The sequence below is a fragment of the Helianthus annuus genome, chromosome 10 (assembly GCF_002127325.2).
Source record: "Helianthus annuus cultivar XRQ/B chromosome 10, HanXRQr2.0-SUNRISE, whole genome shotgun sequence".
In the NCBI taxonomy this organism is placed as follows: Eukaryota; Viridiplantae; Streptophyta; class Magnoliopsida; order Asterales; family Asteraceae; genus Helianthus; species Helianthus annuus.
The window spans coordinates 27779438-27790669 of record NC_035442.2 but is presented as its reverse complement, the minus strand read 5'-3'; the positions used below and the strand labels follow the sequence as shown (position 1 = coordinate 27790669).

Below are 11232 nucleotides of genomic sequence, written 5' to 3'. Positions count from 1 at the left end.
TATCTAAACTTAGAACACAGTAAAAGAATGTTAAAGTAATTTAAAACCCTAGAATCGTTAGACAAAAATCCTGCAGACAGCTGAACACGGGGCCGTGCTCACTGAGCACGGGGCCGTGTTCGAGGTACTGTTCTGCAAAAGTTTAGTTATCTTCGGTTTCTTTCACAGAAATTGGCTAGCAGAAATAGCGGATCATCCTCGAGAAATAACGGAAATGGAAGAAGGTCGTCCACGGCAGAAGATTCCCTAGTAAACTACGTTTACGCTTTGAGGGAAGCTATAGACGAAATGACGGGAGTGGAGGAAGCATTAGTGGACCGTATTAATCATCTGACGGTAGGGTTGGAGGGCTGTCTACGAGAAGTAAACCTCCTGCACCAGAGGTTAAACCTTCTCGCTTCCCCGCCTTTGGTTCCAGTAATAACCCAAAGAGCGTGGAATGTAGTACCCGAGGTCATCATTCCGGCCGAATGGCACACCATGCACCAAATGCCTCAACCAAGGGTGGTGCAAGGAGTCCCGGTGAGCATTCCTCCTCAAGACACCGAAGAGAATGAAGCTACCTTCTACCTCCCAAGGGAGATAGAAGAATGGCTTTGAACGACAACCGAGGAGCCGTCGGCTAGAGAGTGTTACTACATCGGGAAGCTATTCCCGAAATTTTCCTAAATAAGTAGAACCCTTATGATAACCTCATGAATCCCCTAGTTATTTGGCTAACTTTATGTAATATCTCTCTATGTTGCAATGATATGATGGTTTTTAAGATTGATGGTTGTTTAGCGAATAAAACACACTCATGGTGGTAATGGATGAAAAGGAGAACGAAAAAAAATGGACCCATGCACGAAGAACAGAGCAACCCGACACAAATCTCCATCACAGAAGGCTCAACACGGGTCGTGCCCAACCAACACGACCCCGTGCTGAGCCACCTGCAGAAAAACACCCAGTTCAGGTAACTGGACACGGGCCGTGTTCAGCGGACACGCCCCCGTGTCCAGGCTTCTGTTTTAATTCTTTAATTTTTGTTACTGGCACCTGACCACGGGGCCGTGCCCGGTCACCACGGGGCCGTGTCCAGGATGCCAGTAACATAAATCTTTGCTTTTTAACCTACTTTTACACATTCTAATCAACCAAAAACATTATTTTTGGACACATTGAGGACAATGTGTAATTTAAGTGTGGGGGGGATGCTAAAACCTTGAATTTTGCAAATCCTAAATACAAGCCTTACACAAAACTCTATTGGAACCGCTAAACACCCCAAATTTTTTCAAAAACTTTTTCATTTTTTTCATTTACTTGTCTTAGTTTAATTTGGGAATAACAAGTTCTAAAAAGGTTATATTTTTACAAATTTACAACCGATAGCGTCGTGATAACAAAGAACCAACATAAGAAAATTACGAAACGGCATAACAAGTCTAGTTAAAAATTCGATTATATACACTTGATCACATTAAAAACCCATTCCCACAAAAGTGAGTTTTGAGCCTTTATTGAGCATAAAAATATACATATTTAGACTAAATGCTCATTTTTCGTTTCTTGTGTGAATAGCCGCTTGGTTCTTACAACTCTAGAACTTGCCACGACAATACATTCCCGGTCCTTACCAACTTAAACCCAAGTAAGTAAGTGATGGAGGCATTAGGACTAACCATATTTTTCTTTCTAAACCATTATTTTTCATTTTTTTTACCACCTACCCAAAATCCCCCTAGATAGCCCCTTTGAGCCTAAACCTTTCATTTCATTACCCCAAACTCTTTTTACCCACCAAAAAACCCTTTTTATTTTTCACCCTTTATTTTATTAACAAGCTCGGTTTTTCGTAAACTCGCCTTTTTATGTGATGAAAAAAAAAAAAACAATGATGAAGTCAAAAACAAACAAAAGCTATATAAAAGCTTGTTTGGAGAAATACTTCAAAATAAAAAGTCACTAAAAACAAGGTATGTCACGGAAACCGACGCTTTTTACGATTTTCGCCCTTTTTTTCTGACTAACCAACCGACCACCTTTAACCCAAGCCTAACCCTTCACCCCAAAAGTCGTCTTGATATTTACAAAGGTAAAAAGTTAAAAAGGAGGAGGATTGATTGCTTGGCAAGCCTATGGAAGGCGTAAGTTCCATGCCGCTCACGAGTGATTCACTAAAAAAATTTTACACCTTCGGCCGAGTGTTGAGTGATCTCCCGCGAGGTATGTGAACTTGTATATAAATGGAATTTTAATAAGGCATGCTATGCCCGAATAAGTAATTTATCTTATGAAACGTTCAAAGTAAATCATAACGAATAGGATTGTAAATAAATAAAAATAAAACTTACAAGGACCTTGGATTCCCGACACTCTAGGACAAGCTAAAAACTTTCTCTTCTACCTATTCCATTTGGGAGTGTAAGCCACATTTAAAGAGTTTTGCTTGAGGACAGGCAAAGGTTCAAGTGTGGGGGTATTTGATGTGTGTAAAATGCAACATATAAATCACATCAATTAAGGCATAAAACTAACCCTTTTTAAGTACTAATGTTGGAAAAAGAGTGTTTTTGTCTTTCTTTTGTATTTTCAGGATGAAATGAGCTCAAAATCACAAAAGAAGCAAAAAGACAACTAATTCTAGCATAAATACAAGAAAAGGAATAAAAGTAGACTGCCCGGACCCTCAACGGCACCCCCCCCCTAAGGCAAAGAAGAGAAAACAGAAGACTGAACACGCCCCGTGTCCAGCGAACACGGGGCCGTGCCCAAGAAGCAGCAGAAAAGACAAACTAGTAGAAGCTTCCATTTCCCACCACGGGGCCGTGTCCAGCGGGCACGGGGGCGTGGTGAAAGTACAGCAGGCACATTAATTGTAATTGCGAATTACAATTAATGAAGAGAGAGAGTGTCAGACGGGCACGGGGGCGTGTCCAGCGGACACGGGGCCATGCCCAGCCCTCTGTACAGCCTATAAATAGGGGTGCTTGGTTTCATTCCATCTCATCCCTTGGCACACCACCTCTCTCACACTTCATCCACCACCCACCACCACCATAACACCATCATCCACCACCATCATCCATTGTCCATCGTAGAGTGTGTGAGTCGTCTCGGGATCCAAGATTGATCGTAAGAGTTCTTGACAATCAAGGCCATGTTTGTCTAAGTCTCTTACATCACTTGGTGAAGACAAGTGTTTAGTATAATACTTTTTATTTTTAATCTTTTGCACTTTTTATTTGGTTTTGTATTAATGACTTTAATAACTAGTTACTTATGTTGAAGGTGATCTTTCCTCATCGTTTGTCCGTGGTGTCTTGGCGTTATTTTACTGTCTATATAAAATAAAAGATTTTCACCATTCATATCTCCACGGTCTATATGGAGGTATGTTGGCTACCTGGTCGGGGGTTAAGGGAACGGTTTGGTAAGGGTCTTGCCCTTGTTCAGCGTTTAGAGGTCCTGCTTGGGACCTGGGTCAAATTTAGTAGGATCTCCTTCAATGCCCATAGGTATTGGATGGCGGGGATCCAAACTCTTTGACCCCCTCATAAGTTAACTACTATTAATACTATAACCCGGCTATTTAGGACTGTATCCCTGCTGACTCAGACTACTTAGCCGAGGGTAACGTCACCGCCAAAAGCGGGGCCTACCACAATTTGCATTAATAACTTAATTCATTATCTTTCAATAATCCGACCCTTTAGGATTGTATCCTTGCTGACTCAAACTACTGGGTTGAGGGTAACGTCGCCTTCAAAAGAGGGGCCTACTACAATAACTAAGATAATCTCTTAAACAAGTGCAAAAGTGCGAAAATAATCAAAGGTTATACTAACACACGTGTCGGATCCAAGTGATTCATCTTGTCTATCTGTTTTTATTTTATTTTATTTTTCAGCATTTAGTTAGTTTTTATTTTTCTTAGTTTAAAACATTTTTTCTCACTTTTTGATTTGATTAGACGTTGAGGATAAACCGGTATTAAAAGCTCTTGTGTCCTTGGACGACCTCGGTATCTTACCAACACTATACTACGTCCACGATGGGTGCACTTGCCCATATGTGTGTTTAGTGTTAGTAAATATCGTGTTTTATAAATTTAAAACTTGGCTAAAAGTGTAAAAAGGGCTTAAATATACATCTAAAATATAACACACTTCACGCACATCATAAGCACAGCGTACAACCAGGTTATGCATGATCGCACAACATATTGTGGATCGCACAAGCTGGTGCCGATCGCAAAATATGTTGGGCCACACACACACACGAGTAAACTGTTGATGTTACTGGGTCGGACAGCCCAAGATCCCTATCGCACAAGTTTAATTGGATCACACAAGTCCATCCGGACCGCACAAGATCCCTAATTGTTGTTATTTGGGCCGAGTAGGCTGTTGGACTGCTTATCTAATTGGGCTGGGTTTATGAGGGATCGCACAACATGTTGTAGATCGCACAACATGTTGGGCTGGTATTATTGGGTTTCTTTGATAAATCGCACAAGTTGAAGTTGTTACATAACTGTTATGTGTTTGCCATGATATATTCACGTTCGTAACCTGTAACTTATGTGTGAGCATACGTGCATTATTTGAACCTAGACCTGACTTGTATGGTAACCCTGTTAGGACGTGGTTGACCACTCTTAGTTCAAGTAACTTTTCGTGTAGTCTGCCAAGCAAACCAAGGTGAGTTCACACCCTTACCAAGGCATGGGATTCCCGGTGGGTAGGGAATGGGATTGAAGGAAAGAGGATTGACGAATTATTTGGATTTACATTGTTACTAGACTATCTACCATCGTCCTCGGTTGCGAAGGACCCTTACGTAAAACCTACGTAATACTTGTGCTTACCACTGTCCTCAGGATTCGAAGGATACTTACGTAAAACCTACGTAAACCCATACCTACTACTGTCCTAGGGTTATGAAGGACGCTTACGTAAAACCTACGTAAACCCCCGCGTACCATTGTCCTCGGGATAAGAAGGACACTTACGTAAAACCTATGTAAACCTTGTACGTACTACTGTTCTCGGGTTAAGAAGAACACTTATGGTTACAAATAGTCTAGTGTATATACAAATGTGGGAAGCCCCCACCAATAGAACATACTATCGGCCTAGTAGAGCCGCCTGTTACGAAATGAACTTACTATTACGAACTTACTTACTGTGAACTCGCTCAACTAGTTGTTGACTCTCTGTTACATGCCTTGCAGGACCATGGGTACTCATGGAGCTTGCACGGGAGGCGCGATCGTTGTGGGCACATGGACTGTTGAGTTCCATGTTAAACATTTACTTTATGAGAACATGATACTTATGTTGGAATTTTACTTTAATGCTTCCGCTACACAATTGATTATGTTTGGTTTTGAAAACACCTTTCGTATTGATGAATGACATTTACTATTTACACTTATGTTCACTATGATTGGGTGCTTAATCCCGGTCATGTCACGCCTCCAAGCGGTGGTACTCCGCGGGTGGATTTGGGGGTGTGACAAACTTTGCCTTGACTTCATCTGATTTTGGAGCCTCGGGTTTCTCTGTATCCTTCTTCTCAACAACAACCTCTTCTTCCTCTCCTTGCATTGTCGGACCATCATAACTCTTCCCGCTTCACAAGGTAACAGCACAAGCATTATGCTTAGGATTTGCCTCGGTTTGTGGAGGCAGTTTACCTTGAGACTCTATCTTACTCACCGAGGTGGCAAGTTGAGCCATTTGTTGTTCCAGATTCTTTATGCTAGCTTTAGTCTCCTGTTGGAATGTATGTGTGCTGGTTGCCAAACTTTTCACAATATCTTCCAAAGACATTCCCGAGCTACCAGTTTGTTGTTGGGCGGGTTGCTGTTGTCGAGGCTGAAAGTTTTACGGTTGTTGATTACCTTGGAAGGTTGGGCGTTGTTGATATTGTTAAGGCCTTTGCTGGAAATTCATGTTGGGAGGATGTCCCCAATTCTGATTGCCTCGGGGTTGTTCATATTGTCTTGAATTTTGCCCCGGGTAACCTCGAAGTATTTGTGCTTGTTCAACATCATCTTCCAGTGTGGGACACATATCAGTGGGGTGTCCAAATTGTAGACAAATTCCACAAGCTCGGGCTTGTGGCTCAGCACTCTTGTCCTTGGTAAGTTGCATGACTGCTTTGGTTAACTCAGCTAGCTAGGTTTCGATGTGAGGAGTGCTCACTTCCTTAACTGCTCGCGGAACGTCCGTGTACCCATCGCTCTTGCTCCGGTAACAACACATCCGTACCACTGTCTCTCAACTCCACTGTTGATGTGCTAAACAGACCTAATTCCATATATTTGGTTTGAGTTAACCAAGAATAAGTTAGAGCTTCATCATATGAATATTAGTCAAACACTTTGAAATGAGAATTGATTTGCTACAGTAATTTTGTTTGAGCTAAGCATGACCACAGTGAATTGGTTTTAAGTTATGTCTGATATCGTAATTCTGTTCCAATTGTTTGTGTATATCTTGAGTTTATTTATATTAGAGTTGCGTATCACGACTCGATTAAGGTATGTACTCTTATCTTAAAGAAAGTGAGGTACGTCACTGTGTAAGCATATTGTGGATCGAATCATGGTGCTTAATTTAGTCATTCAAAAGAAAAAGCAAAAATATAATTTTATTGGCAACCCACAATGATTATAAACCATCGTTATGACCTTATATATTAATTCCCAATCTCATCGATGGCTTATTGTTTTGATTTCAGGTTTGATATGCGGACAAAGAAACGACATGGCGAAACCGCTTTGCCGTTGCCACCCGCAAAGCGTGCAAACAAAAAGTCTTCAAGTCACGCCTCGTCTCCTAGCGGTAAAAATGAGAAAGAAAAGTCAAAAACCCTTAAAGAAAAAGAGAAGCTGGCGATTCTCAAGGAGCGGGATTTATGTAACACCAAGTTCGCACATGAAGAATCACTGAAAGATCTTGGTGTACTCGAAGGTGTGAAGACATTGTTTAACAACATCGGTTGGGTAAAGTTACTGGAATGGTTTGATGTTGGCTACGCACCCACAACCGTTGAATTTCTGAGTTCTCTTCGTCTCGAGGAGGAGGAACTACATTTTCATTTGTTTAAAAAGGTTGGCACCCTTTCAATGAATACTATTTCCCGGATGATAGATGCTACCACCGCGGAAACCTTCAGGCCTAATGATCCAACTCATGTTGACTATCAGGCTAAGGCATTTTGGAGATCTATCACGAAAGAGGAAAAGTATGACACCGGTAAACTAAAGGCCACGCACATCATTCATCCAGTGTTATGGGTGACGCACAGACTGTTATCAAACATCATTCATCATTGCATTTAGGGTGTATATACATGCATTAAAAAAATGCAACTATATGCAACTATTTACAAACTAGATAATGCATGCTAAGATGAAAACATAAAATTACCTCTAATCTCCCCAAGCTTAAGATGTAGCATCGTCCTCGAGGCTCGGAGAAATATGTGGAAGGCATCTACAAACACGGCGGAGGTGGCGGAGATCCAAGTCGCTCTATGTGGTCACGGAGAGAGACGAGAGTGCGGCCCATCTCATGCTGATGAGCATACATGAGCGTGTTTAATTTTTGTAATCCACGTATTCCAACTCCACCGTGGAATCATGTTCGTGTTGGAATGCCTCGTAAAAAACTTTCAAGCGATGTCCATTCACCTTGAATGTTTTTCTTGTTTTTTCACTTGTAATCTCTACTGCACCATGAGGAAAAACATTAGTAACCACAAACGGCCCGACCCAACGGGACCGTAGTTTACCAGGAAATAGTTTGAGTTTAGAAGAGAATAGCAATACCTTTTGACCCACAATAAAAGTTTTTCGTGTATTTACCTTGTCATGGAAAGCTTTTGTCTTTTCTTTATAAATTCGAGTATTCTTGTAAGCCTCGTTACGAATTTCTTCCAACTCTTGAATTTGTAGTTTACGATGAACACCAGCTTCGTCAATCTTCAAGTTGAATTGCTTAATGGCCCAAAAAGCCTTATGCTCTAATTCAACAGGAAGATGACAAGCTTTCCCAAATACGAGACGAAAAGGTGACATACCTATCGGTGTTTTGTAGGCGGTGCGATATGCCCACAATGCATCATCCAATCGTCAACTCCAATCTTTCCGGTTTGGGTTAACTGTCTTTTCAAGGATTGACTTTATTTCCCGGTTGGAAATCTCAGCTTGTCCATTCGTTTGTGGGTGGTATGCCGTCGATACTCGATGTGCAACACCGTATTTCTTGAAAAGTGCTTCGATTGTTCTATTGCAAAAGTGCGACCCTCTGTCGCTTATGAATGCCTTTGGTGTTCCAAATCTGCTAAAGATATTAGCCTTTATAAACCCTGACACAACTTTAGAATCATTGTAACACCCCAAAAGTCGTATATGAAAATATGACGAAATAAGTAATTATAATGTAATTGTCGTTAGAATGGTAAGTAGAATTATGAACATTGTTAAAGGGGTAAATAGGATTTTAACCTAAAGGAATGCATTTTGGCCATAATAATATAAACATCCAAACATGAGGGCATAAATTGTAATGAATGGAAAGATTAAATGTAACACCCCAATTTCTAAGTCTTGACGTGCTGCATTAGGTTCCGGATTAAATCATGACAAAAATAAAATGGCTTATTTATTAGAGAAGTGTTTGTCAAAAGTGTGAATGCACATTTAAAGAGACTCGTACAAAACATCTCAAGAAACGCTCGTTTTATGCGAATCTGGAAGTTTCGGGTTGAAAATGTGTAGGATCGGAATCTGACTCGAACGAGTCAATCAGAGGAGTTTGATCAGATACAGGTGCGGAAAACAAGTACCTGACGTAGAAACAGCTAGATATCTCTTTAATTCTCTTTTCTCATTAATTTGACACCTTTTACAATCGATTCTCACACCGGCAGCACCTCGGTATGGAATTTCGGAAGTTACAATTGTGGACCTCTCATATGGTATATATAGGAATTGTGGACCGCTTATACGGACGTGACGAATAAGCGGTCCAAGAATGTCCGTATAAGGGGTCCAGGAAGTTGTGAGGTGGACCTCTTATTCGGCATGTCCGAATAAGCGGTCCAAGACTATAAAACGCCTAAACTCTCCAGTTTTCTCGTAAACTCGCCCTAATCTATACAATACAATTAAAGACTCGATCTAAGACGAAATCAACAGATGTAGTGCACCAACAGACTCCCCCTCAGATGTTGATGGAGTCGACTATCGAGTCACAACAATGCTGTGTCTTCACATCTTCAGTCTTGATCAATCTCTGGGCTTTCTTTCACTCTATCTTCAGACTCCCCCTCTCGATTTACTGGCATTCCTTTGTTCTTCAGTAACATCTTCAGAATCGACGCCTAGCTTTCCTGTATAAACTCTACCTCAAAATAAATTTCTTTCACATATAAAATTCAAACATATAATCCTGCACCAATTCACACTCTCTATTCAAACAAACACAGATTGTGATGAACCACTTGAAAAAGGTTAGATTATGAAAACATTTTAATTTTACACACACACTCCCTCTTAAGAATTGCTCATCATGTTTAGCACTCGGAATTTTGAAAATCAGCTATTCAACATCAGTTGTCGAAAATCTTTTTGACTTTTTCAAAATTTATGCTAAAACACACTTAAAATCTTTTTGAATTTTTCTGAAAGAAAATAAAATGCAGAAATAAACTATTTACAAACAATATTTTTTGTGAGCTCGTGCAAGAGTATCATATCAGTTTTGAGACAAATCACCAACACCATTAAGCTTTAAACATTCTCAGTTCTAAACAATTTACCTAGATTGTCAGTATATTTGTCCACTTAAATTTTCAACACAAATTTCAATCGATTCGAGATACGATATTAATGTTTTAGAGACTTAAACTTAATTGTGTATCACTCCACTTGAATGTACTCCTGTATCCAGATCCCAAATATTCAGTCTTACAAGTGAGTATACCACAGATGATATCTGTAAAGGGGTTAAATGCGAAACCGTGAGAGCTCAGGTCAGAACTTCCGTTCAGCAGAGAGATGACGGCTCGACTTTTGGTGGGTCCCCTTTAGAGGATCTTTTTGCATTTCAACAGCAGCGACTATCAATTTTATTGTTTCATCAGCATGCTGAGGGCGGCGCTTTTTCAAGCATTTGCAGAAAGTATTATCCGGGGACTAGGTCAGTACTTCCATACAGCAGAAGTCCCGGGATAATACCCCAGATATCACTGAGTATAAAGACCTAGTATCTCAGAATACGGGACCTTTCAAACAAGATTTCGGGGGTTACCCATATATCCAAGAATAGTTACCCACGAATCAAGCAAGTTTGATTTAGGTTTATATCTCGTTTCAATTTACTAAATGTGCGAAAATCTACTGACACATCCGCAGTAAGATCGTTTATCACATTTAAACTTTCCAATTCTTTAGCGTGCTGTGATAGTCCACTGATGTACTATCATTTCCTCTTTTATGCAACAAAAACTCATTTTTGATTTTATCATGTTTTTGACTTTTTCAAATTTTCTGATGTTTTTGGATTTTCTCTAAAAATTCTTACTCCCCCTAAAATTCAAATACATCTAATGAAAATTGAAAACAAACTATACAGAACATGACAACTGATATCGAATCTCCTCAATTCTCCATTCACTAGGCATAAACAATCAGAACTCCCCCTATCAACAAACTATTTTCCCATTTAGATTTCAAAACACTTAAGTTTGTTTTAATCAAAATGGTTTTTCTGGAAAATAAGTTTGATTGATTTTACCAATTGTAGATTATCATTTGTAGAAATATCCAACAAATGTTCGGGGTTGTGGTTCATCATCTTGTCTTTCGACCAATGTAGGAAAATACAAGTACAACTTAATGTCCTTGATTTACCATTTGCATTTCAGAAACCTCCGTACCAATTGTAAAACATTCACAAACAAACCTCTTTACCGTTTATATGATTGACGTTACCGAATAAAATTCTGAGAAAGATGCCGATTCATGCTCCACGCTTACCAACCTGGGAGCTCCGGCAAGTCCTGAGACTTACTGTTCAAAATATGTACCATCCCAGTCACAAACCAGGGATGGTTCAACCTTTTCTTTCTTTGTTTTCTTCTCATAAAATTCCTTAACCCCTTTGACTTTTCGATCAATCATTTTGCCAAAGATATGTTTTACCCTGGGGTTAAAGACCTTCTCAGCAT

General features: G+C 40.0%; 1 protein-coding gene across 1 annotated transcript; it reads right to left on the bottom strand.

Moving 5' to 3' along the window:
- Positions 1-7597: 7597 nt before the first annotated feature.
- On the bottom strand, positions 7598-8077 carry LOC110880861. The gene has a single exon (XM_022129300.1). The coding sequence runs from the start codon at positions 8075-8077 to the stop codon at positions 7598-7600; it is 480 nt and encodes a 159-aa protein (XP_021984992.1).
- Positions 8078-11232: the final 3155 nt, after the last annotated feature.